The sequence below is a fragment of the Numenius arquata genome, chromosome 11, assembly GCF_964106895.1.
Source record: "Numenius arquata chromosome 11, bNumArq3.hap1.1, whole genome shotgun sequence".
In the NCBI taxonomy this organism is placed as follows: Eukaryota; Metazoa; Chordata; class Aves; order Charadriiformes; family Scolopacidae; genus Numenius; species Numenius arquata.
The window spans coordinates 25,558,377-25,585,977 of record NC_133586.1 but is presented as its reverse complement, the minus strand read 5'-3'; the positions used below and the strand labels follow the sequence as shown (position 1 = coordinate 25,585,977).

General features: G+C 50.7%; 3 protein-coding genes across 3 annotated transcripts; all 3 read right to left on the bottom strand.

The window, feature by feature from the left end:
- Window positions 1-1,707: 1,707 nt before the first annotated feature.
- LOC141470151 (protocadherin gamma-A2-like) lies at window positions 1,708-12,142 on the bottom strand. The gene is made up of 2 exons (XM_074156073.1): window positions 9,671-12,142; window positions 1,708-1,719 (listed from the first exon to the last, which is right to left on the bottom strand). The coding sequence occupies exons 1-2, from the start codon at window positions 12,140-12,142 to the stop codon at window positions 1,708-1,710; spliced, it is 2,484 nt and encodes an 827-aa protein (XP_074012174.1).
- A 1,752-nt stretch (window positions 12,143-13,894) lies between these two features.
- Window positions 13,895-16,390, bottom strand: LOC141470150 (protocadherin gamma-B6-like). The gene has a single exon (XM_074156072.1). The coding sequence runs from the start codon at window positions 16,388-16,390 to the stop codon at window positions 13,895-13,897; it is 2,496 nt and encodes an 831-aa protein (XP_074012173.1).
- Window positions 16,391-16,715: 325 nt separating this feature from the next.
- LOC141470147 (protocadherin gamma-A3-like) lies at window positions 16,716-21,807 on the bottom strand. Its single transcript, XM_074156070.1, has 2 exons — window positions 19,342-21,807; window positions 16,716-16,724 (listed from the first exon to the last, which is right to left on the bottom strand). The coding sequence occupies exons 1-2, from the start codon at window positions 21,805-21,807 to the stop codon at window positions 16,716-16,718; spliced, it is 2,475 nt and encodes an 824-aa protein (XP_074012171.1).
- Window positions 21,808-27,601: the final 5,794 nt, after the last annotated feature.

Genomic DNA, 27,601 nt, shown 5'->3' with positions numbered 1-27,601 from the left:
CGCTGCGGCGGCTCCGGCTGCGGCTGCGGCTCCAGGGCGGCTCCGCGTCGGCCAACAGCGGCACCCGGAGGCGCCGCCACGACACCGCAGCCGGACTGTGACCGCGCTGCCGGGGGCCCGGGCATTTGGCTGTTGTTTAGTAGCTGCACCCAGCTTTAAGGTCCTCTTTTATTAGAATCAGGAAGCGCAGCGAAACCTACTGCAACTCCTAAGCCTTTTAAAACTGAGGTAGGCTGTTCGGAAGTTCTAAAGCATCTCCCTGAGTCGCAGTGAATCGTCAGTAGTAAATATTCGTGGCAGAGCAATAATAAAGAAACTCAGCTGCTCTTTACAAAATCCAGATGGAATTATAAGAGGAAGAAAAAAATTATAGCAAGGAAGACTTTAAGAGCTTTATATCATTCTGTCAGTTCCTTTGAATTCTGATTTCCTCACCTGGGATGAATCTTAGAAGGAAATCTTCGTGTTGGAGCAATCAATAAATAATCAGAAACAGAATTAAGTATAAGTCATGCCAGTTGTACAAATGGTTTCTGTCTTCCCTGCATTTCTTCCATTTGGTCACGGAAGTCTCCGATGTTTGTCCCACTGTTGATTTTTACTTTAGGGAGAAGGACAATTACACTGAGAAATTTATCACCCTGAAGATAGTGTCTATAGCTCTGCCAAGAAAGCAGTATACGTATTGTTCTGTTTGTAATTCATAGAAGTTGCTTCTTTTGCATCTCTATACTTGAGGGTCTGACAACAGGAAAGTTCAAAGCCAAGCTGAGCCTTTCATGGAACCATAGAATGGTTTGGGTAAAAATGGACTGTTTAAGATCATCTAGTCCAACCCCTTTGTCATGAGCAAGTGACATCCTTCACTAGATCACTTTGTTCAAAGCCCCATCCAAACCGACCTTGAGACCTTCCAATGACAGCACTTCCACGACTTCTCTGGGAAACCTGTTCCAGTGTCTCACCACACTCATTGTAAAACATATCTTCCTTATGTCCAATTGCAACCTGCCCTCTCAGTATAAAATGTTTCCCCTTCTCCTGTCACAACAGACTGTGATAAAAAGGTCTCTCTATCTTTCTTAGAAGTCCCCTTTACAAAATAAAAAGGTGCAGTAAAGTCTTCCCAGAGCCTTCTCTTAGCCAGGCTGAAGAACCTCTACTCTCTCAGCCTTTCTACACAGCAAGCAGAATTCTTCCAGCCCTTTCTTCATTTTTCTGGTCCTTCTCTGGACCTACACCAACAGGTCTGTGTCTTTTTTTGACTGTGGGCCCCAGAGCTGGGCACAGCACTCCAGATAGGGTCACATACATGAAAGTGGAGTAGAGGAGGAGAATCCCCTCCCTTGACCTGCTGTCCATGCTACTTGTTATGCAGGTGAGGATATGACTGGCTTTCTGCACAGCAACTGCACATGGCCATCTTGTGCCCCATTTCCCACCCACCAGTACCACCAAGTCATTCTCCACAAGGTTGCTCTCACTCCCCCTCTAGGTATTGAAACTGCAGATTGCACTGACCCAGGTGCAGGAGCTTCCACTTGGTCTTCTTGATCTTCATTACATTCACAAGGACCAACTTCTCCAGCCTATTCACTTCCCTCTGGATGGCATTCTTTCCCTCTGGCAAATCCACTGCGCCACTCAGTTTGGTGTCACTGTTGTGGTTTAACCCCAGCAGGCAGCTAAGACCATGTAGCCTCTTGCTCACTCCCCGGGCTAGGATGGGGGAGAGAGTCAGAAGAATAAAACTGAGAAAACTCATGGTTTAAGATAAACACAGTTTAAAAAGTAAAAGGAACACAGCTGCTGTTCTTAAAGTCCAGACAAAAGTATTAAAGGAAGAATCGATGTTATAGCTTAGAAAGACAATTGGAGCTTTTTAGTACTCCTTCAGATATTTTCAAATCTGTCTTCCTTACATGGCATGAATAGCCAGAAGGAAATATTGGTTTCAGTAATAAACAAGTAATGAGAAAAAGAATTACACAAAAGTCTTTTCAATCCTTTCATGTAGGGTGTACCAAGGGTTTCCCTGCATTTCTTCCTTTTTCTCATGGAACTCTGATGTTTGTCACACTATTAATTTTTCTTCTAGGTAGAAGAACAAATACGCTGAAAAAATTATATAGTGTGTATAGCTCTATGCTAAGATAGCAGACAAAGTTTATTATTTTTTCATACTACTATTTCACAGAATTTCCTTCTTTTACATCTCCATACTCGAGAGGATGACAATGGGAAAATGCAAAGTCATGTCACGTCTTTCATAGGACCATAGAATGGTTTGTGTTGTATGACACCTTTAAAGATCATCTAGTTCAGTCTTCTGCCATGGCCAGTGACATCATTCACTACATCACATTGTACAAAGCCCCGTCCAACCTGACCTTGAACCCTTCCAGTGTTGGCATATCCACAAGTTCTCTAGGTCATCTGCTCCAGTGTCTCACCATTCTCTTTAAAAAAAAAAAAATCTTCTTTAAGTCCAATCAAAACCTACCCGCTTTCAGTTTAAAACTGTTGCCTCTTCTCCTATCCCAACAGGCCATGGGAAAAAGTTTCTCTCCATCTTTCTTATAAGTCCCCTTTATGTATTGAAAAGGTGTAATGAAGTTTCCCCAAAGCCTTCTGTTCTCCAGGCTGAAGAACCTCAACTCCTTCAGAGCTCACCTCTCTTCTCTACAACCCTACAGCTGGCAGGTTTGAGTCTGACCATCTTGTAATTGGCAAAAACATCTCATGAAAGGATAATACACTATGAGCATACCAAGAAATGAAATACATTTACCTGCTCACCACCATTCTGAGAAGAAACAGAAGGATTCTAAAGCACATGAATGAGAAATGCCCAAAATAAAAGAGGAGTGGTCACACAGCAGAGTGTGAAACTCTGCTGGTGCAGAGTTTCATTTCACGTCATGAAACTAGCCAGTGAGGTGCAATGTCCTCCCCTCTTTTATCACACACACTGTTCCACAGAGATGCAACTTCTACTAAGGTCATGTTTACATCTCTTCCTCCCAACAATAACAGAAGACAAAGATATCCTCAGTTCTCCTGCCTTTCGTACCCACTGTAGCATGAGCAAGAGGCACTAACACATGACACATTGCTAGATGAAGCTATGCTGATAATTACAAGTAAAAAAAAAGAAAAAAACCCCAAAATATAAACCAGACAAACAAGGCAAGGAAGCACTAAAAGATAAAGTGCTGTGAGAGAAACTCGCCAGGAAGTGAACCACAACCTTCCAGAAAACAAAGGTCTCAAAGAAAGTGTAAATCCAAATATGAAGAAACTCTACATCGCAATGTTACAGGGAGACACAGATGGATAAATGAAGTTTCACACAAGAATTATAAGCTATTCTACCCATGCATCATTGTTATATGTGCACAGATATTGCAGAAACACTTTAGTGTTGGAGCACTATCATTGCATTTCAGGACAGGGAAACCAGAATAACAAAAGAAAAGGCACAGGCTTTGGCATCAAGCACAAAATGAAACAGAGCTCAGCTTTGTCTTGGCAGCTGTACACTTTCAAGGTTTAGATGGAAACTGCTCCTCCAACCCAGCAACTATAAAAGCTATTTCAATGTTTTAAGGGTTACCAGCCACGATGAGGCCCAGCTCTACACCTGGACAAAAAAAAAAAAAAAAAAACCACACCCAATGGCAAACAAACAAATAAAAAAAAGAAACCCCAAAAATGAAACAAGGCAAGAATGGGAATTCTGGGAAGTGAAGGAATTAGAGCTTTGCATTTCAGATTATGTGAACTGTAATAAGCACAAGAAAGGCATTTGTTTGTTAAAAAATCTGTAGAAGGCTCACACAGGCCTTGAATCCCACAGAGCCTGGCTGGCTATAAAGTAAATATTTTCATCAATTCACACACCAGAATCTTCTAAAAGTGCAGTTTCCCCCAACATTAGAAGAAAAATTAGTCCCGTGTCTCTCAATCCAGGACATATAACAACTAGGAGAAATCGAGCTTTTACATCTATCATTTAGACATTTCCAATTATGACACAGCAAACTCTTACACCTGCTGTGTCATCATACAGACAGAATTCTTCACATTGACCAAACATCACGCAACACAGAAGCTAACTTTGCAGACATCAAATGTCTGACAGAAGTATTGCGCACACAACTTCTCCATACGGAGAACAAGGATCCCAACATGGACACACACAGAGATTTCTCTGCTCATCACACTCATTTGAAATGCGATGTAAAATGTTCTCAAGTGCATAAGCGATATGCAGCTCTGATAAAAAACCCGTCATGAAATTATCACCTCAAAGACACCATCGTCCTACTCCAGCACATGGGTAACTTGGAAGGTAGATGATGTTCAAACCCTAACTTAAAGTACATGTCTACCTCAATAACTGCCATTCACAACAAACACCATGCAACAGGAAAGCAACCTTCAGTCTCATTTTATTTAGTCCACCAATGAACCCTGGGAATTAAGGAAACACATACCTTGTCTCCACCACTGCCTCTTCACACACCGCACCCCCAAAACTCTCCTCTAAACCTTCCCAGCTCATATCATCCCCGTTGATCTTCATAAGTTGCAGATAGACTTCACACAAAGAAAAGTTGCACTCCTTAACATGGATAATACTTGAATTCTCACCATGTGTATGTGACAAGCAAGAGCATTTGTCCAGTTAACATTTTAAGGAAACATATCTATGAAAGTTTATCTCTTTACAACAGTAAACGTGAAAGACATTTCTAGGACAGTCAGACAAATGTAACGTATGTGATCCTTGACACAATGTCAGATACAAATGTAACAAGCAAGGCAAGAAGTGAACATCTGCAGAAAGGAAGGGATCACAACGTACTCTTCTAGATTATGGCACTTAGAGTAGGTACATAATTCACATATTTAGGAGGTAGCATATACATGGTTTGCACTTCCCAAAGCTCCTGTTGTGGCACTTGTCATAAGTACATCATTCACTGCTAGTTTAGAACTGTAAACAACAGAATGACAAGTTGCAAAAACAGAGAAAGGATCTCCCAGGGCTCCCAATAAAGCTGCAATCACGTCCTGTAGCCAAATTTCTTTGGGAAGATGAATCTCACATCACATGATACTACAGCTGGACACTGAACCCCTCATGTACAGCTCCCAAGACACTTATCTCCAACCCTTCATAACTTGCATGGTGTTCTTTCAGCCTTGTAATTTGCATGCACATGACATGAAAGGGCCAGTGACCCAGACCATCTCTCTTTAAGATGCACCACTATGACAACATAGAATTCACATACATATCTTCACATCTTCATCCTAAGAAGAAAGATATATTTCTCTGCCCAGTACACTTCAGAAAAAAAAAAAAAAAAAAAACAAAAACAAACCCAAAACCAAACCAAGAGTCTAAGAATAAAAGGGGAGAAGTCTTCCAGGGAAGACTGGGACAGTGAACATGTGCAGAGGGGCAATATTCCACTCCTTACATCTCCCTCTCCATCCTGTCCTTGCATAATCCTTGCCAGGATCACGGCATGAATGGCATAGGCCTTGGCACCAGGCATGAATTCCAACCATTGCTCAGCCAAAGCCACAGTGACTCACCTGTTTTCATGGTTCAGAGCCAGCCTCTCAGCATCCTTGCTCTGCATTCACAGCCTCTAGTTGCACCAGGAACAACAGCCAATGTTTTGGTCGTATGACAGCCACGGGCCAACGAGCATTTCATTCAGACATCTTAGGGAAACTGAGGTCTATCAAAGTCTTTGTCTTGGCAGCTGAACACCTACAAGCTATGGATAGAAACTGGTCCCCCAACCCCACAAGTATAAGAGATCTTTTAATATTTTAGGGATTACCAGCCACAATGAGGCTCAGCTTCACACCTGGACAAAAATAACCAAGGAAGAATGGAAAACCTGCAGAAGTGAAGGAATAAGAGCTTAACATTTCAGATCATGTCAGCTGTAGCAGGAACACCAGAATTTTATCTAGTTGGTAAAAAGTCCACAGGAGGCTCACACAGGAGCTCACACCAAAGACCAGAGCCACAGATCCTCAAAGTAATTTCTTTGGACAATATAAAAGAGGACAATGCATGGAACCTCAACTGTGGGCCTCATACAACAACTAGGACAGACTGAACTTTTACACCACCTTTACATCTTTTCAACATTTCAAATTATACCGCAGGGAACATTTTCACCTGCACTATCTCTGCAGAGACACAACTTTTTACCCTACCCAAACATCACACAACACAAAGCTACCTTTGCAGACAGATACCATTGTAGAAAAGTTGCACACACGACTTCTCCTTGCTGAGAATGAGGATCAAAATGAGGACACATGCAGAGATTTCTGTGATCATCACAACAGTTTGAAGAAGCAACAAATATTCTAAGTGTATAAACGATATGTAGCTCGAATAAAGACCTGATCGTCAACGTATCACCTCAGAGATACCATCATGTTACGTCAGAACATTGGGCAATGTGGAAGGTGGTCATTCTCAAACCCTAATGTAAATTCTACATCTGTGCACAATAACTGCGATTCACAGGAAATGTCATGCAACAGGAAAGCAAACTGATGAACTCACACCTTGGTCAGCTGGAATCTGAGCACTGTGATATTCAAAAACAAGACACCTTCAGACTCACTGTACTCAAGCAATGAACCTTGGGAATTAGCAAAACACATGCCTTGTCTCTACTGGTACTTCCTCACATAAAGCACCTACAAGACTGTCCTCAAAGCCTTCACAGCTCACATCATTGTCATCGATCTTCATAACTTGCAGGTAGACTCCACCAAAAGAAAAGTTGCACAGACAACTTCTCCTTACCATGGATAGTATTTGACTTCTCATGGGTGTATGACAAGCAAGAGCATTTGTCCAGTTAACATTTTAAGGAAACATGTCTATGGAAGTCTATCTCTTTACAACTGTAAACAGGAAAGGCATGTACGGGACAGTCAGACAAATGTAACAGGTGAGATCTTCCACGTATTATTGCATACAAAGGCCCACCTTCAGGTCAATGCAAAGAGCAATACAAGAAGTTAATACATACAGGCAAGGAAGGCATCAGAACATACTCTTCTAGATTAGGGAACATGAGTTAGGCCCATAAACCTGGTATTTAGTCGGTAGAAAATACACAGTTTTCTCTTCCCAAAGAGAATTGACAAGAACCTGCAAAACCAGAAGAACAATGTCCCAGGCCTCCCAATACAGCTAGAATAACTTGTCTTCTCACCAAATTTCTTTGAAAGATGAATCTCACATTACATGATACTACAGCTGGACACTGAACAGGGAAATGAGCAAACATATCTCTTGTGCCCCTCACGCACAGCTCCCACAACCCTCATCTCCAACATTTCACAACTTGCATGGTGTTCCTTGACACTTATAATTTGCAAGAACATGACATGAAAGAGCCTGTAGCCCAGACCATTTTCTCTAAAACAAGCATCAGGAGCACACAACAAAATTCATATATGTGTCTTCACATATATGTCATAAGAAAGAAGATACATTTCTCTGCTCACTACACGTTAGAGAAAAAAACATCAAGAGTCTAAGAGTAAAAGGGAAGTCCTTCTCCAGGAAAGGCTGGGTCAGCCAACATCTGCACCCCCCCCTTATCTCTTCCCCCTCACGTTGAATCTCTCCTCTCCCACTCTCATATGGCTCTTGCCATAGTATGTATTGACAAGCCAAGACACATTCAGCTCCGTTTCTCCCATTAGTAGCCCTTCAAAATTAGCCACCCGGAGACACTCACAAATAGCCACAACTTAGAGGATTCTCTTTCATCTTCACAACAGGCAGACAGACATCGAGAAGGGATCAGTTGTATCCACAACCATTCCTCAAAGCTTGGATGATCAAAGCTCGGATGAATACAATGACATTTCATTGCTCACTCCGTTGACATGGGGAAACAGAAAGGTTGAGAAGAGCAGAAAGGAGGAGCAGATAAGTTCTACACGACGCCATTAATGATTTGGAAAACTTCCTTTTGCTCATAATACAATATGTACATTTAGAAGAGCTAGTACTCAGAGGAAAATCAGTATTACACATCTCTGGGGACAAAATGTGAAACAATGCGGCTCGTGATAAGAACATAAAGCCCTTCTCTAATGAAACTCAAGACAACAGCAGCCCCATTTCTCCTGACTCCCACAATAAATCTAACGCTGAGAAACAAGGCCACGAGCACCTGCCTGGAGCAAGAGGCACCAGCACAGAGCGCTGCTCAATGAAGCTTTGCCTTCCTTGTAACAAAACCTCCCGACGCAAGACAGAGAAGACAGAATCACAGAATCTTCATGGTTGGAAGGGACCTTTGAGATCATCAAATCCAACCACAAAAAAACCAAACCAAACCAAAACAAAACAAAAAAAACCAACCACACAACACACCCACCCACAAACAGACACAAACCAACAATCTCGGGCACTAGAGCATGCCCTGAAGTGCCATGTCTACACATTTATTAAATATGTCCAGGGATGGCAACTCCACCACCTCCCTGGGCAGGCTGTTCCACTGCCTGACCACTCTCTCAGTAAAGTAATTCTTCCTAATATCTAATCTAATCCTCCCCTACTGCAACTTCAAACCATTTCCTCTGGTCCTGTCATCATTCACTTGGGAAAAGAGGCTAACACCCACCTCTCTAGAACCTCCTCTCAGGTAGTTTAGAGGGCAATGAGGTCCCCCCTCAGCCTTCTCTTCTCCAAACTAAACATGCCCAGTTCCCTCAGCCTTTCCTCATATGACTTGTTCTCTAGACCCCTCATCAGCTTGGTGGCTCTTCTCTGGACACGCTACAGCACCTCAATGTCCTTCCTTCCTTAAGTACAGAGGCACCATCACTTCCCCACTCCTGCTGGCCATGCTATTCCTGATACAGGCCAGGATGCCGTTGGCCTTCTTGGCCACCTGGGCACACTGCTGGCACATGTTAAGCCAGCTGTCCACCAATACCCCCAGGTCCTTTTCTGCTGGGCAGCTTTCCAACCACTCTTCCCCAAGCCTGTAGCGTTGCCTGGGGTTGTTGTGACCAAAATGCAGGACCTGGCACTTGGCCTTATTAAACCGCATCCCATTGGCCTTGGCCCATTGATCCAACCTGTCCAGATCCCTCTGTAGAGCCTTCCGACCCTCAAGCAGATCAACACTCCCACCTAGTTTGGTGTCATCTGCAAAGTTACTGAGGATGCACTCAATACCTTATCCAGATCATCAATAAAGATATTAAACAAGACTGGCCCCAAAACTGAGCCCTGAGGGACACCACTGGTGACCGGCCACCAACTGGATTTCACCCAATTAATTACAACTCTCTGGACACGGCCATCCAGCCAGTTTTTTACCCAGTGAAGAGTACACTTGTCTATGCCATGATTCGCCAGCTTCTCCAGGAGAATGCTGTGGGGGATGGTGTCAAAGGCCTTACCAAAGCCCAGGTAGACAACATCCACAGCCTTCCCCACATCGAGAAGGTGAGTCACATGGTCATAGAAAGAGATCAAGTTGGTAAAGCAGAACCTCTCTTTCATAAACGCATGCTGACGGGACGGCAAAGGCAGAGACTCGCGAGAGGGAAGCGTGGCAGAGCTATTCTGGTAGTAGTAGGAACTCACCGGGGGAGCGGCGGGGTCGGCGCGGCGGGCGCCGTCAGGGTCCTCGTGGAGCAGCGGCGCGGGCTCGTCAGGCGGCGGGCGGGCCGGCAGGGTGTCGCAGCAGCTGCCGCCCGAGAAGCGGAGCTGGCTCTTGCGCGAGTCGGCGGTGAGCGAGACCTCGTGCGAGTAGGAGCGCAGGAAGGCGCGGACGCCGTCGATGCCCACGAAGTGCGAGGCCGGGACGCCGCGCAAGGCGCCGCTGCCCGCCGCCGGCAGCTGCGAGCGGCGCCAGCGCCGCAGGCGCAGCGCCAGCAGCAGCAGCAGGAAGGCGAGGAAGAGGCAGGAGACGGCCGCCACGGCCAGCACCAGCCAGCGCGTCAGGCTGCCGGCCGCCTCGCCCGGCGCCGCCGCCGCCGCCGCCGCCGCGCTGCCCAGCTCCGACAGCAGCTCGGCCACGCTCTCGCCCAGCACCACCCTCAGCGTGGCCGTGGCCGACAGCGCCGGCCGCCCGTGGTCCTTCACCACCACCACCAGGCTCTGCCGCGCCGCGTCGCGGGCCAGCGGCAACCGCGCCGTCCGCACCTCGCCGCTGTGCAGCCCCACGCGGAACAGACCCGGCTCCGTCGCCTTGGCCAGCTCGTACGACAGCCACGCGTTCTGACCCGCGTCCGCGTCCACCGCCACCACCTTGGCCACCAGCGACCCGGCCTCCGCCGACCGCGGCCACAGCTCCACGCCCGACCACCACCCCGAGGCCGAGCCCGAGCCCGAGCCCGAGGCCGAGGCCGGCGCCGGCGGCGGGTACAGCACCTGCGGCGCGTTGTCGTTCTCGTCCACGATCTCCAGCCGCACCGACACGTTGCTGCTCAGCGCCGGCGCGCCGCCGTCCTCCGCCCGCACCCAAAGCCCCACCTCGCGCACCTCCTCGTAGTCGAAGGAGCGCAGCGCGTACAGCGCGCCCGTCTCCGCCTGCACCGACACGTACGACGACAGCGGCGCGCCCCGCACCCGCCCCTCCCACAGCCGGTACCGCACGCGCGCGTTCGCACCCCAGTCCGCGTCCCACGCCCGCACCCTCAGCAGCAGCGTGCCCGCCGCGTTGTTCTCGGGCACCCGCGCGCTGTACCGCGCCTCCGCGAACACCGGCGCGTTGTCGTTCACGTCCAGCACCCGCAGCGCCAGCACCGCGCTGCTCCGCAGCGACGGCGACCCGCCGTCCGCCGCCAGCACCGTCACGTTGTACTCCGACACCTCCTCACGGTCCAGCTCCCTCGCCGTCACCACGCGGTAGTAGTCCTCAAACGTCTTCTCCAGACGGAACGGGAGGCTCTCGGCGATGCTGCACCTCACCTGGCCGTTGGCCCCCGAGTCCGGGTCCTGCACGTGCAGCAGGGCCACCACCGTCCCCGGTGGGGCGTCCTCAGAGATCGTGTTCAGGGACGACGACACTATCAGTTCGGGGGCGTTGTCGTTCACGTCTGTCACGGTGATATCCACTTTCGCAGTGTCGAAAAGTCCTCCGCCGTCCCGTGCCTGCACCTCCAGTTCGTACGACTCGACATCCTCGAAGTCCAGGCTTCGCACTAAAGTGATCGCTCCCGTCTTAGGCTCCAGCTGGAATAACTCTGACGCAAGGTCTGTCGCTTTCTTCAAAGAGTATTTAACGTCACTGTTGATCCCATCATCGGCGTCGGCGGCCGTGACGGTGACGAGGACGGAGCCCACGGGCACGTCCTCCGCCACACGCACCGTGTACTCCGCCTGGCTGAACGCGGGCGCGTTGTCGTTGGCGTCCAGCACCAACACGCGGATCCGCGCCGTGCCCGTCCGCGGCGGCTCTCCGCCGTCGCTCGCTCTCAGCACCACCTCGTGGAACGCCGCCTCCTCCCGGTCCAGCGCCTTCGCCAGCACCAGCTCGGGACGCTGGTCCCCGCCGGGGCCCGCCTGCACGGCCAGCGAGAAGTGCTCGTCGCCGCTCAGCTCGTAGCTCTGCAGGGAATTCCGTCCCACGTCCGGGTCGTGAGCCCTGGTCAAGGGAAACCGCCACCCCGGGGCTGTCGTCTCGCTTATTCTCTCCTCTACCTCTGATTCCTTGAAACTGGGGGCGTTGTCATTAATGTCGGTGATTTCCACTTCGATTCCGTAAACTTGCATTTCCCCCTCCACCACCACCTCACAGCGCAGCACGCATTTCGCCACCAGCCGGCACAGCTGCTCTCTGTCTATCCTCTCTGCCGTCACTAAATGTCCCGTCTTCCCGTGCAGGGAGAAATACTGCGTCCTACCTTTGTCCAGGAGGCGGACTCCACGGTCTTGCAGCGCCGTGAGCTCAATCGCCAGGTCCTTGGCCACGTCGCCCACGAACGAGCCCTTCGGCATCTCCTCGGGAACCGAGTAGCGCAGCTGACCCCACGCCGCCTCCCACGCCGCCACCAGGACGCACCACAGCAGGGCTCGCTCCCGCCGGACCCACCGACTCCCGGCGCCGCACATCTCTGCCGCGGCACCGCCGGCACCGCAACTCCGCCGCCCGCTCTGCTGCCGCCCGATCCGGCTACCGCTCCGGCTCCGTCACCGTCTCGCCGCTCCCGGCCGCTGCCGCCGAACCCTCCGCCTCGCTGCACCACGGCTCCGCACCGCGGGGACGATCGCAGACCGCTCGCCCGCCCAGACAGCCACACAGCCACACAGCCAGACAGCGATCGAGCCGGGCCGCAGCGGGCGGGGCTGCCTGCAGCGCTCCGGCCTTCCTCTCGCTCCTCCTCGGTCAACAGCGGCGCCCGCAGCCTCCTCCCGGCACTGCAGCCACCGAGCGCTGCCCGGCGCTGCCCGCCCGCCTTTCCCACGGGCAACTCCCGGCGACGGGACATATATACCTATATATACGGTATATTACGGTATACCCTAGGATGGGTAGAGCCCGCCCTTTGTTAGAGGCAGACACAAGAACTGTTTCATAAAGTCGCTGAGAGACCCAATTCCTCAGTCTAATACTCCCCTGTCAAAGCGATCAACCAGGTCCAAGAACCTTGTTTTGGGAAAAGGGGAGAGGAAAAGAAGACAGGCTCTGAAATACTAAACGCGTATCCTTGAGATCCCATTCTACACCTTCACCTGTGTATGACAGACAGACCAGGAACGGAAAAAAAAATTTAAAAAAGAGAGAACAAAACACCCAGGATGGAACAACAATAACAAAACCCGATAAAGAACTCGTAAAAATCATGCCTAGATAAAATTTATACATCCCATTAAGGTTCCCATTTCTGCAGTAGCCTTCCCCCATAAGACGAGACGGCAAACAGTGGAAGAGGGGAACATTTACGAGGGAATAACAACACGTAACTTTTTTTTTTTTTTTTAAACAGCGTTAATCAAGGGGTTTGCATCCAGCGATCAGACAGGTCCAAGTTCATCCGTTTCAGAAAAAGCGATCAGGAAGGAAAAATATCCAGGACCAGGAGTCCACCACATTTTCCCGACTCCATCATTCGGAATCATTAATTTACCGCCTTCACCATTACTAACTCATTCATTTGAGAGCTGTAGTCAAAACCTCGGATCTGAACCTGAACCTCTGACCACCGAAGAAACAGGAAGTGCCTCCGATCGATTCCTGTTGTGAGTGGAAGGGGGATACCACGTTCCTACCTTCACGAAGACACGGATCAGCGCTCCCCAGACACACAGAGTTAACCCGTCCCACTGCTGCTACCATTTCTGCCATTGCTTTTCAGCATTACCCAAAATTATGAGCGACACTCTCTTCTTTCACTAGGGACGAAGAATCTTTCTCTTTTCCATCCACGGAGCCACACGCGCGTTTCCTTCGGGAGTCCAATACCGAAAAAGCATTAACCAAAGCGTTTGTTACTGGCCATCAACCAGGTCCAAGAACACAGTTTCGAGAAAAAGTCGATCAGAAAGGAAATATCTCCAACTGCAAGTACTGATTCCGAGGCTCTCATGCAGAATCAGCGGATCTCATTCTACACAGTAAGGATTCGCCTTCACTATTACTAACTTAACGATTTCAGGCAGCAAAATAATGGGAGTCAAAACCTCTCCGGTGAACTAAAACTACTGACACCGATTTAAAAAAGCCCTTTGCGGCAAACCGCGCGTTCTTAATGGAAGGAAGTAACCCCGATCTTTCATCCATTCATGCACACACGGACCATCACTCCCCACTCACACCAACCCCGGAAAAAACCCAGGGGAAGAGGGAGGGAGGCTCAGCACAGCTCAGGGAAAAGAGGGAGAGCGCGCGGGCTTACAGACCTGCGGGGCGTCGGGGTCGGCGGGCGGCTCTCCCGCGCCGGCGCTGCTGCTCGGGATCGGCTTCCCGCAGGCCTCCGCGCCCAGCAGATCCTCCGCGGGCACGATGGGCAGCGGCGGCGGCGAGGGCCAAGCGGCCTCGGCGACGGCGCGTGCCGGCGCCACGCACAGGTTGTAGGAGTAGGGCAAGGTGCCCTCGCAGAAGTCGGCCGGGAAGGCGGCGCCGGCCACGGAGAAGCGCTGCGCGCCCAGGCAGCGCAGGATGGCGGGCGGCCCGGCACGGCGCAGCCGCGCCAGCACGGCCAGCGCCACGCTGAGCAGGAAGAGGGCGGAGAGGAGCGCCAGCGCCAGCACCAGGTAGAACTGCAGCTCGGCCGGCGAGTCGGCGCCCGCCGCCCGCTCGCTCAGCTCCGGCAGCGCCTCCTGCAAGCTCTCGGCCAGCACCACGTGCAGCGTGGCCGTGGCCGACAGCGCCGGCTGCCCGTGGTCCTTCACCACGGCCACCAGCCGCTGCTTCGCCGCGTCCCTCTCCGACACGGCCCGCGCCGTCCGCACCTCGCCGCTGTGCAGCCCCACGCGGAACAGCGCCGGCTCCGACGCCTGCACCAGCTCGTACGACAGCCACGCGTTGCGCCCCGCGTCCGCGTCCACCGCCACCACCTTGGCCACCAGGTACCCGGCATCGGCCGAACGCGGCACCACCTCGAACGGCGCCGGCCCCGACGCCACCGACCCCGCCGCTCCCGCGTCTCCCGGCGCCGGCCAGAGCACGCGCGGCGCGTTGTCGTTGCGGTCCAGCACGAAGACGCGCACCGTGGCCGTGGAGCTCCGCGCCGGCGCCCCGCCGTCCTGCGCCCGCACCGCCACCGCGAACTCGCGGCACTGCTCGTAGTCGAAGGAGCGCTGCGCGTACACCGCGCCGCTCCGCGCCTCCACCGACACGTACGCCGCCGCGCCCGCCGCGCACGCGCTGCCGCCCGCCAGCCAGTAGCTCACGCGACCGTTGGCGCCCGCGTCCGCGTCCCGCGCCTGCACGCGCACCACCGCCGCGCCCGCCGCGTTGTTCTCCGCCACGTAGGCGCTGTAGGCGGCCTCCTCGAACACCGGCGCGTTGTCGTTCACGTCCGACACCTCCAGCACCAGCGACGCGCGGCTCCACAGCGACGGGCTGCCCCGGTCCCTGGCAGTGATGGTGATATTGTAAGCGGAGACTTTTTCTCTGTCCAGTGCACTGGCTATTGCTAGTTTATAGGTGTTCTCTGATGACGGTTCTAGTCTGAAAGGCAGATTGCCCTCGATGTTGCAGCTCACTTCTCCGTTATCCCCTGAGTCTCTGTCACGGACATTGATCAGAGCTACAACTATGCTTGGGACCGACTCTTCGGTTATCGGGTTCAGGATAGGCAGGAGGGAAACGACTGGCGCATTGTCGTTCACGTCTAGAATGTCTATTTGCACTTTGGCGTGCGCACTCAGCCCGTCCCCGTCCTTGCCTTCAACACTCGCTTCGTAATATTTCCCTTCTTCATAGTCTAAGGGCCCTGTTATCTTCACGTCCCCTGTCCTGGAGTCCAGAGTGAAGAGCTGGCGAGCACTGTTTACGATATCACTGAATGAGTAGGTAATTTCGGCATTTATGCCTTCGTCGTCGTCAGTAGCTTTCACCTGAAAAGCTATGGTGCCCTCTGGCAGGTTTTCCAACAGCTGAACCTTGTAGATCTCTTTGGTGAACACTGGCGGGTTGTCATTTGCGTCGGTCACATTAATCTTAATCTGGGCCGTCCCGGATCTTACTGGATCCCCGCCATCCACCGCCGTCAGTACCAAATGGTGATTTCTCTGTTTTTCTCGATCTAAGGTTTTCTCCAGTACCAGTTCCGCATGTTTCGTCCCATCAGGACTCTCCCTCACTACAAGGGAGAAGAGCGGGTTTGGGGCAAGTTGGTAGTTTTGTAATGAGTTCACCCCAATGTCGGGGTCTTTGCCGTTGCCCAGTGGCCACCTGGCCCCAGGAGGAGTGGACTCGATCATTTCTATGGCAACAAATTCTCTGTCAAACTGCGGCGCGTTGTCATTGATATCCTCAATAGTAACGCTCACATGAAATATATTGAAAGGATTTTCCACGACTGCCTCCAAACTGAGGACACAGGGTGACACGGCCCCGCAGATCCCCTCTCGGTCGATCCTCCCGTTTACCCGCAGATTTGTATTATCTTCCCCGAGAGTGAAGTATTGCTTTTCGTCACCAGACACTATCCGCAGCTTGCGTGCCGACAGCTCCGCCGGGCTCAGCCCCAGGTCCCGCGCCAGCGGCCCCACCAGCGAGCCTCTGCCCAGCTCCTCAGGGATGGCGTAGCGGATCCGCTCCGCCGCCGCCCGGCAGTACACTGGCAGCAGCACGGCCAACAACGCGACCCGCCCGGCGGCTGTTCGGCCCTGCGCTGCCGGCCGTTCATCCATTCTCTACCGTGATCTCGCGTATTCTACAGACGATTTTAAATTAAGCTTTCCGAGCAGCTGGACCAGCACCTGAGAGAAATAAATATATGAAATCCCTGTTGTTGGTCGAGGGACCGGATGAGTCGGGCAGCTCCTGCTCTTCTTCTCTTTGCTCTGCTCCGCCTGGAGCGACGCTGCGCGGGCGCCGAGGCCGGGGTGGAGACGGCCGCGGGGCCCTTCTCCGCCTTGGCCAACAGCGACACCCTGAGTCCGTGCTTGGGAACAGCAGCGTCCGAGAAGAGGACAACAGCCTGAAGGTCCTGCTGTGCACATCCTTAAATCGCGCTCACACGGGCTGTGGAAAGTGCAGCTGTTACCAGTAGCGCGAAACAGAAAACTTGTATCTGTGTCGAAACGGTGCATCTAGGAATTCCTATTGTCAGAATTTCTTAAATTTGCAAGTATTCTGCAAGAAAAACCCACCCCCATTGCTCTGAGGATGTGGGGAAGGATCTCTGTCTCTGCCCCACAGTGATCTTACTGGTCTCGAATGTGAGGGCGCTGGCGTCTCCTCCACTGTGAGAGAAAAGGCAGGACGGGACGAACGCAGCTCGTAGATAGTGGCTTTATTTTCGATAATTTGTCGATTCCGATCTAGCACTAATTTTTCCCACATTGAACGGAGGTCGCTGATGGACGAGCAGAGCCGGGAATCCCAGCCACTGAGAAAACTAGAGCAGGCACACCACCACCGGATCCCATCTTTTTCGACATTCAAAACCCGGCATCACCGTATCAGTGCCATACAACCCAACACCGAATTCCTTTTGTCTGTGTCTCTGACAAACCACGGCCTCATCTCCTAAGCCGTCTGCTACTGCAGTGGGTCTCAAAGTTTAAGAACGTTTTCTGGCAAAAGTCGACGGCGGTTTCTGTTGCTTGAACAAGAAAAGAGAATATATGTAGACCCTATCCTCACGAAAAGCCGTTGCATCTCATCTGTAGATTAAAACCTTGGTTCTTTCATTTTGAAGGGAAAAAAAAAAAAAAAAAAAAAGACCTGAAGGAGGGGTGTATCACCACAGCCCCCTATGCGGAAGATAAGAAACAGTTAGAAAACCCTCTACACCACCTACCTGGAGAAGTAGCTCTCGCATATACACCAACGCTGAATTTCTGTAGATGCCAATGTGAAGACCTCCTCCCCTTTCTCAGTAAGGTGTCGTTAGAAAATATGTTTTCCTGCTAATTCTAGCCATTTGTCCATGGAGGTTAATGTCTTTTCCTCCAGCTGCACCTATACACAACTCACGGTAACAAATTAGTAACCTATCAGAACGAGAAGTTGGTTTGAATTTGTAGTGTTTCAGGAATCAAAAGGTAGCAAGCAGGTGTATGAGATCGAGAGAAGGATGTGGCTATTTATATGGGGGGGGGGAACATGTTTGGGTCAATTCACTGCCTCCTATATCTAGCGGGAATTGCGTATCACAACCGAGACACTCATTTTCATACACCTTCACACACCAAAGCACCCTCCAAATCGCTGTTTCCAAGCAGAGATTGATGTCTCCTAGTTCCAGGATTTTCTCTTCTCCCTTGTACCCAAGTTTGTGGGCCACAGCACAGCGAAATCCCAGGAGGACACAGCTAAGAACCAGCCTGCATCAGAAAGGGAAACATCTTCTTCCCACATGCATGTGAGTTTTTGTCTGATGGATGGCAGCAGAAAGAGATAACGACCACACGGTTAATTCATGTGAAGCAGATTATACCTCGGTTTACATTCCCACCACATACAGTACACACCAGTACAAAGTCACAGTATTTTGGCAAGATCTAGGATCAGCACAAAAAAAAAAAAAAAAGAATCCGTGCAAACCTACAGCGGGAACCTTACAGCATGATTTTCTCTCAACTTGAAAACAGCCATGTTTATGAGCCACTAGTTTAGTTTGTTTAAAATGAAACGATACAATGTATCACCGGCTTAAATGGCTGAATAACAAATAGTAGAGCAACATAATATTATTTTTAATTATATTCCTGAAGTCCTAAAACCTGTTCGGTCCATGATGAAAGGTCAGTAATGGAGGAAATAAGGCAGGCCGCTTCCAAGACAGCCTGTTTGGTAGATGTGCTTTCAAAACAGAACGGCATGTTTGGCAGGAAAAAAATGTTTTAATATTATAAGGAAACCGAGGAGTAAAATATTTCATATTCTAAGTTTAACTTGCGTTCCGAAATTAGATGTAGGATAAACAGATTGTGATGAATCGTACTTTATTTTAATTTTCTTCTCATCTATATTCTAGTAAATATACTCTATTTTGCTGACTATGACTGTGCACTAACCGACAATTATATTTATATCGAATCCAAAGGTTAAATCACGAAGCCCAGCAGTGGGAATAAAATCGATGGAATATCAGAGAACACTTTCGCCATGTAATACGAATCTATTTGTAGAACTTTGGGTGTCCTGATGTGGGACTGATCAATTATCCCCTGATGTGGGACTGTTTGTTGAAGACAGATTTCCAAGTAACACGGGACTTCAGAGATGTTGACTTTCTGGTACAAGGTTGCCCAATTCTACCAGCATTTGAAAGCTAATACAGGGGATGGCAATGAAATTCTGGGAAATGGGTATTAAAAAGTACTTAAAACAATTAAGGAAGTGTCAGAGGAAGACTTAGAGACCGAAGTTTTCTTGGGCAGTTGTACATGCAACGGAACCTTCCAGCCTTAGAGACAGCTAGATAAGACGAGCTCTGCCCAGCAGGTACAGAACATGCCACATAAAACACAGGCAGCAGACTTAGTACATGTGCAGGAGGTGACAATCACAAGCTAGCGACCATCGTGAAATGTTTAGAAGACTGCAAAACATGCACTTTGAAATGTCTGTGGATGCTGTAAGAATTCTGAGCACCGTGTAAACAAACGAAGGTTAAAATAAATTAACGTACCTGAAAGGGAACTTGGCTATCATTTTCGGTAACTTGATCTCCCATAGGGACGAAATCACCTGAAGACTCAGCCGTTGGGTGGGCCGGCAGGGTGTCGCAGCAGCTGCCGCCCGAGAAGCGGAGCTGGCTCTTGCGCGAGTCGGCGGTGAGCGAGACCTCGTGCGAGTAGGAGCGCAGGAAGGCGCGGACGCCGTCGATGCCCACGAAGTGCGAGGCCGGGACGCCGCGCAAGGCGCCGCTGCCCGCCGCCGGCAGCTGCGAGCGGCGCCAGCGCCGCAGGCGCAGCGCCAGCAGCAGCAGCAGGAAGGCGAGGAAGAGGCAGGAGACGGCCGCCACGGCCAGCACCAGCCAGCGCGTCAGGCTGCCGGCCGCCTCGCCCGGCGCCGCCGCCGCCGCCGCGCTGCCCAGCTCCGACAGCAGCTCGGCCACGCTCTCGCCCAGCACCACCCTCAGCGTGGCCGTGGCCGACAGCGCCGGCCGCCCGTGGTCCTTCACCACCACCACCAGGCTCTGCCGCGCCGCGTCGCGGGCCAGCGGCAACCGCGCCGTCCGCACCTCGCCGCTGTGCAGCCCCACGCGGAACAGACCCGGCTCCGTCGCCTTGGCCAGCTCGTACGACAGCCACGCGTTCTGACCCGCGTCCGCGTCCACCGCCACCACCTTGGCCACCAGCGACCCGGCCTCCGCCGACCGCGGCCACAGCTCCACGCCCGACCACCACCCCGAGGCCGAGCCCGAGCCCGAGCCCGAGGCCGAGGCCGGCGCCGGCGGCGGGTACAGCACCTGCGGCGCGTTGTCGTTCTCGTCCACGATCTCCAGCCGCACCGACACGTTGCTGCTCAGCGCCGGCGCGCCGCCGTCCTCCGCCCGCACCCAAAGCCCCACCTCGCGCACCTCCTCGTAGTCGAAGGAGCGCAGCGCGTACAGCGCGCCCGTCTCCGCCTGCACCGACACGTACGACGACAGCGGCGCGCCCCGCACCCGCCCCTCCCACAGCCGGTACCGCACGCGCGCGTTCGCACCCCAGTCCGCGTCCCACGCCCGCACCCTCAGCAGCAGCGCGCCCGCCGCGTTGTTCTCGGGCACCCGCGCGCTGTACCGCGCCTCCGCGAACACCGGCGCGTTGTCGTTCACGTCCAGCACCCGCAGCGCCAGCATCGCGCTGCTCCGCAGCGACGGCGACCCGCCGTCCGCCGCCAGCACCGTCACGTTGTACTCCGACACCTCCTCACGGTCCAGCTCCCTCGCCGTCACCACGCGGTAGTAGTCCTCAAACGTCTTCTCCAGACGGAACGGGAGGCTCTCGGCGATGCTGCACTGCACCTCGCCATTCACTCCGGTGTCCCTGTCTTCAACGCTGAAAATTGCAATGACTGTCCCCAGCGGTGTATCTTCTGGGACCGGACTGAACACGGACATAATGACAATTTCGGGGATGTGGTTGTTTACATCAGCAACCGTGATGAGAACTTTGCTGTGGGAGAAGAGTCCGCCCGTGTCCCGAGCCTGCAAATCCAATTCGTAAAACTCTTGTTCCTTGAAATTCAGGTTCTGTGTTATCTCAATTTCACCACTTTCCGGATCTATCTTAAAAGTCTTGTAGAACTTGTCCGAGATTTTAAAGAAGGAATACTTCACCTTGGCGTTTGACCCCTCGTCTCTGTCAGTCGCTGTCACCTGTAACACCCGACTTCCCACGGCCACGTCTTCTCTCACAGTCACCTTATAAACGGGCTGAGTAAATTCCGGAGCATTGTCGTTTCCATCTAACACAATGATTTGGATTGTCGTCGATCCCGATTTCACAGGAGTCCCGCTGTCTGTGGCTGTCAGGATTAAATTATGAGCAGCCTGCTGTTCCCGATCCAAAGATTTCACCAATATTAAGTCCGGGTATTTCACACCGTCGTCTCCAGTTTTCACGTCCAAGGTGAAATAGCTGCTTTCACTACACTCGTAATTCTGTAAAGAGTTCGTTCCTGTGTCGGGGTCTTGAGCTTTCTCTAACGGGAAATGCGTGCCTGGTGCAGTATATTCGATGATTTCCAAGACGCTGTTCCTTTCTGGGAAACTCGGCGCATTATCATTAATATCCAGTATTTCTACCTCCCCTCTGTAAAGATTCATTGGATTTTTAACAAGAATCTCAAAACGTAGAACACATTTAGCAACAGCTGCGCATATCTCCTCTCTGTCCACCCGCTCCTTCATCGATAAGTGGCCGGTTTGCAAGTCCAAAACAAAGTACTGCGTCCTACCTGTGTCAAAAACTCGGGCGCCACGGTCGCGGAGCGCCGGCAGCTCCAGCCCCAGGTCCTTGGCGACGTCACCCACGAGCGAGCCCTTCGGCATCTCCTCGGGAACTGAGTAGCGCAGCTGCCCCCACGCCGCCTCCCACGCCGCCACCAGGACACACCACAGCAGGGCTCGCTCCCGCCGGCTCCGGCGACCTCCTCTTCCGGCCATTGCAAAGGCTGGCACCAGCTTGCCCGCTCGCCCCTCCGCCCACCGGAGCCGGCCTGCGGATCACCGCTGCCGCCGCGCTTCTCTCGCCGCGCCTTCCCCCAGCAGCCCGGCTCGGATCGCTCTCACCGCGCTGCTTCGGGCTCGCACCTTCTAGCCCCGCGGCTTGCTCGCCGCTCGCCCTTGTTCTGCCGGCCGCCGCCCGCGTTTCGGCCCAGCGTGAGCCGACAGCGACACTCGCAGCCGCAGACAGACACTGCAGAGCTCGGGCGCTGGGAAGAGGCTCAGCTTCTTGCCGGCTCAGCGAGCAGGGCCTGCTGCAGCCCCACGCTTGCAATCAACCCTGATAATAGAGCTCACGAATTCAGGGGACGTGCATGCATTTAGGATAGTCTCGCTGATGAGTTCTGCCCACCGCATGGCTTCATAGAGTCATAGAATGATAGAATGTTTTGGATTGGAAGGGACCTCTAAAGATCATCTAGTCCACCATGACCCCTTTTCTTATCACCACAGGGATTAAAGTCTGTCTCCATCTTCCTTGAAAGCCATTTTTCAGTACTGGAAGGGCACAATAAGGTGTCCTCAGAACCTTCTCCTCTCCAGGCTGAAGAACTCCAACTGTCTCAACCTTTCCTCATAGCAGAGGTGTTCCAGCCCTCTGATAATCTTCATATACCTGTAGACCTGCTCCATGTCTTTCTTGTACTGAGGACTCCAGAGCTGGATGCAGTACTCCAGGAGGAGTCTCATGAGAGCAGAGAGGTAGAATCCCCTCCCTCAAGCTGTTGGCCACGTTTCTTTTGATGCCGCCCAGGGTACAGTTGGCTTTCTGAACCGCGAGTGCTCATTGCTGGTTCACATCCAGCTTTTCATCCACTAGTACCCCCAAGTCCTTCTCCACAGGGCTGCTCTCAATGCCTTCATCCCCCAGCCTGTATTGATACTGGAGGTTGCCTCAGTCCAGCCGCAGGACCTGTCACTTGGCCTTGTTGAACCTCTGAGGTTCGCATCAGCCTACTTCTAGACCTTCTCCTCATCCCTCTGAATCGCATCCTGTCCCTTAGGTGTGTCAACCACACCACTCAGCTTGGTGCCATCCGCAAATGTGCTAAGGGTACACTCAATCCCACTTTCTATGTCATTGATGAACAGATTAAATAGTACTGGTGCCCATACGGACCCCTAATGTTACTGATCTCTTCTGGACATTGAAACATTGACCACAACCCTCTGGATATGACCATTCAGCCAATTCCTTATCTATCAAATAGTCCATCCATCAGATCCATATCTCTCCATATCTCTCATCCAGAAGGATGCTGTTAGGGATCGTGTCAAAGGCCTTACAGAAGTCCAGATAGATGAGATCTGTAGCTCTTCCCTTGTCCACTGATGTAGTCACTTCATCCTAGGAGGCCACTAGGTTGGTCAGGAAAGACTTGACCTTGGTAAAGCCATGTTGGATGTCTCAAATCACTTTCTTGTCCTCCATGTGCCTTAGCATAGCTTCTAGGAGGATCTGTTCCATCATCTTGTCAGGCACGGAGGTGAGGCTTACAGGTTGGTAGTTCCCAGGGTCCTCTTTTCAACCCTTTTTGAAAATGGGTGAAATGTTTCCCTTTTTCCAGTCACCAGGGACTCTACCTGACTGCTGTGACTTTTGAAGTATCATGGAGAGTGGCTAGGCAACTTCATCAGCCAATTCCCTCACAACTCCAGAAAGCAATTCATCGGGTCTCAAAGACTTATTTATGTTCAGGTTCTCTTATGTACGTTCATGGTCTTGAACCTAGTCTTCTTATTACAGTGTGAGGAACTTTGCTCCCCCAGTCCCTGCTTTGAGGTCCATCCACTTGAGAAGTGTGGGAAGAGAGATTACTAGTGAAGATGGAGGCAAAAATTTGTTGAATACCTCAGCCTTTTCCTAGCCTGCTGTTACCAATTTGCTAGTTGTGCTCATCAGGGGAGGTATGGTTTCCTTAACCTTCCTTTTCCCTGCTCCCTTACCCCTGAAAGCAGTGTCCCAGGGAGTCCCTTTGACTTGAACAGCTGGAATTTTGCTTTCTGAAAATTCAGGGTCCTGACTTTACTCTTTGTCTGTCCCATATCCCTCAGGACCGAGAACTCCACCAGTGCATGATCACTGCAGCCCAGGCTGCCTCCAATACTGATGTCTCCGATTTGTTCACTTGTGTTGGGGAGCAACAGATCCAGTCCCCTCTGTTAGGGTTGTCTAGTACCTAGTATGGGAATGTGTGATCAGTGTGATTAATCGCACTGATGACCGCTTATCTCCTGTGCGAGCTCTGTGGGGGAGAGCCGAGAGGTCGGTGTGAAAAACAGCTGAGGGAGTCTTGTGGCAGAAGGTCAATCTGTTTTGGCTCAAAATTTCAGAAGTGCAGGAATAGGAAGATAGATGGCTTCAGCACAGAATGTGGTTGCGGTGCCTGGACTGACACCTTTTGCTTAGTTATCCATAAAATGAATATTAAAGTTGACACCCCTAAGTATGATAATGAGCTAAAAGAAGAACACGCTAAACATATATAACACCCGACTCTCCACCCAAATAATGATAAAACTTCACCTCAGGGAAGGGATCAGGGAAGGTTAGCATATAAATTACAGTCTGATACGTTATATGATAAGACGCATTATGGTGTAGTGGGAGGTGTCCTTGTCCATGGCAGGGGGGTTGGAACTAGATGACCTTTAAGGTCCCTTCTGTCCTGGTTTGAGGTAAAACAGAACCAATTTTCTGTTCAGTAATTTTCCTTTTTAGCTGGGCCTCTTCTAACTAACTAAACTCTGAAATTAACAGCATATTGTTCAGAAACTGTTCACTCATACAGTGATAAGACCTGATTATACCAAGGAATGATATGCAGAGAGAGTCTTGCTTATACTTATTGCTATAACAACCAAGGTCAGCTAACTTCATTATTTGCCCCGTTGGAGGGTCGGAAGTGGAAAAGCTTAGAGAGGTCACATCTGTGGGGAGGAGCGGACAGGACACGTGACCCAAAACTGACCAACACGGTATTCCATCCCATCTGCATCATGCTTATTATAAAAGCTGAGGGATCAAAGAGCCAACTCAATTTCTTCAATGACCGATGTGCAAGGAGGACCCTGTCTGTTTATCTGTCTTTGATCCCAATCGGTGCATTCCTGACTCCAGATCTGGAATCCAGCTCCTGTCTGTTGCCAAGTCCAGTCTGGGACTTTTCCCTGTGCCTGCTGGTGACATGATTGTCATCCTGGGAGCCTGATACGGTTTTGTATATACTGTATACTTTTTTCCCTTTTAAAAAAAATTTCTTATTCTTATTTATTATTTCATTATTTATTAATATTTTCATTAAAGTAGTTTAGTTTTTTTCTAAACTTATAAATCTCTTTATCTCTTCCTCTCCTTTCTTTGAAGGGGCCATCTGTCATTCTGATTGGCCAATCCAGCCAAAACCACGACACCTTCCAACCTAAACCATTCTATGATTCTATAAGGGATACTAAAGAGAGTATCAGGAGAGAGATCTCTCTGAGGAAGAAGAAACTTGAGACCTAGAAGAGACAATCGATGGGCTGTGCTCCTCTTCCTCTACCAAGACAGGGAAACCTTCTTGGTAAGTATTGGGCCTTCAACTCTTGGTGAAGAACACCTGGGATAGCATTTATTCATTTATTTTGCTAGCATTGTTATAGTATATTAGCACTATTGCAGCTAGTGTGTTTATCAATGGCAATTCTGAATCTATTATATGTCACTTCAATAAATCATTTCATCTTTTCAACTCTGTGAAACTGTCTCAGTGAAAGTCCTTAGCAGAGCTCCGAAACAGACAGATGTTAAGCTGTCTTAGTTAGAGCCCTTAGCTTTGAAACAGAACTGTATCAGTGAAGGGCCTTGGCAGGGCCCTTTTCCAGGGACAAAACTAAGGCCCTTTTAACGCAACACCTGGCCTAAGAAGTTACTCTTCCTAAAGGGCACCTCTGACAAGCCCTTTGGGAAAGCTCAGCAGTGTGTTCAGGCTCTCCAATACAGGAAACAGCCTTCCGCTCTCATAGTGTACAAAACATAATAAACCATATAGTTATGAACTGCATCAGACACACTGTTGTGGTTTAGCCCTGGTTGGCCACAAAGAACCACACAGTCTTTTGCTCATACACCACTTCCCCTCCCACCCCCACACCCAGAGGAGTGAATAGGAAGAAAAAGGCAAAACTCGTGGGTTGAGATAAAGGTAGTTTAACAGAACAGCAAAGGAATGAGCAAAGCAACAATACTGATACAGGAATATACAAAACATGATTAATGTACCATCACTCACCAACCAGAACGCAAAGCCCAGCCCACTCCGAACATCCTCCCCTTCCACTGTCCCCCCCACCCTTTTCTCCCTTCCTCCCCTTCCCCCCACTGCCACCTCCCCCAGCTATATACTGAGCATGATGTCACATGACATTGATGGGTATTGAATACCCACCTGACTAGTTTGGGTCAGCCAAACTGTCTGTGTCCCATCCAAGCTCTTTGTGAAAATTAACCCTACCCCTGCTGGAACCAGGACATTATCCATCCTTTGTCTTATACCATCTATGTCATGCCCAGGTCTTACACTTTCCAATTAATCACCACCACTTGTCCCTGTTTTTGATATATATATGCACATGCAGATATCATCTTAGTCTATGGACCATCACTCTAAAATGTCTGTTGAGTTTATTTAATCCATGACTTTGGGTTCTATCTGTTATAACATTCTCACAGGGCAAGAGAGAAGGTGAGTGTTGCTGGACTGTTGCATGCTGTATTTGAAGCTTGTGGCTGATGTACCTGGTGCGGCTCACGCCCACAGTCTCCAAGTTGAAGATGTCGATCTTGAGGAAGTTGCTGGGCACCAGTTGCTGAAGCCAGTTCTGATCCTATCATCACTGCACTATATTCAGTTTCATCGAAGTCCATCTGTCATTAGTTTGAGTGATTCTTAAAGTAGTTCCATTGATACAGCACATAGTAACTGTCACAGTGATGACATACAGTGGCAGGGTTATTTGGCAATTAACATCGTACAATTTGTTTTATTTGCTATTCTTACTCAAAATCAAAACCCCATGAGGTACACATTAAACCTCCCCATCTTTCTGCATCACCCACCAAGTGCACCCAGGTCCTTGAGCGAAAGCGATACTTTGAATGGGTTTGCCTTTGCCTGAGGTGGGACTAACCCAGACTGTCTTCCCGAGAATATGCTTCATGTGCATTACAAGGAATTTATCCCCTTCTGCAGTATGTGGAAGTTTTGATAGGGCAAGGCCAGCTCGACTGGTAGATCTCCTGGTGTTAAGTAACCAAGTAGCTTTTGCTAAATGTGTATCCCAATGTTTTAAGCTCCCACCACCCATTGCTCTCAGTGTAGGTTTTAGCAGTCCACTGTATATTTCAATCTTCCCAGAGGCTGGTGTGTGGTAGGGGATGTGATAGACCCATTCAATGCCATGCTTTTTGGCCCAGGTGTCTATGAGGTTGTTTTGGAAATGAGTCATATTGTCTGACTCAGTTTTCTCTGGGGTGCCATGACACCGTAAGATGCCCGGATAGCGTTCTGGGAGCTGGCATGGGGCACAGGGTATGTTTCCAACCATCTGATGGTTGCTTCCACCATTGTAAGCACATGGCACTTATCTTGGCCAGTTTGTGGGAGTGAGATATACTCAATCTGCCAGGCCGCCCCATAATTATATTTCAGCCATCGTCCTCCGTAACAGGGAGGCTTTAACTGCTTGGCCT

What these genes read in the sequence shown, in the direction of transcription:
- LOC141470150 (XM_074156072.1), bottom strand. Translation starts at nt 16,390, where the DNA reads ATGGATGAACGGCCGGCAGCGCAGGGCCGAACAGCCGCCGGGCGGGTC.
- LOC141470147 (XM_074156070.1), bottom strand. Translation starts at nt 21,807, where the DNA reads ATGGCCGGAAGAGGAGGTCGCCGGAGCCGGCGGGAGCGAGCCCTGCTG.
- LOC141470151 (XM_074156073.1), bottom strand. Translation starts at nt 12,142, where the DNA reads ATGTGCGGCGCCGGGAGTCGGTGGGTCCGGCGGGAGCGAGCCCTGCTG.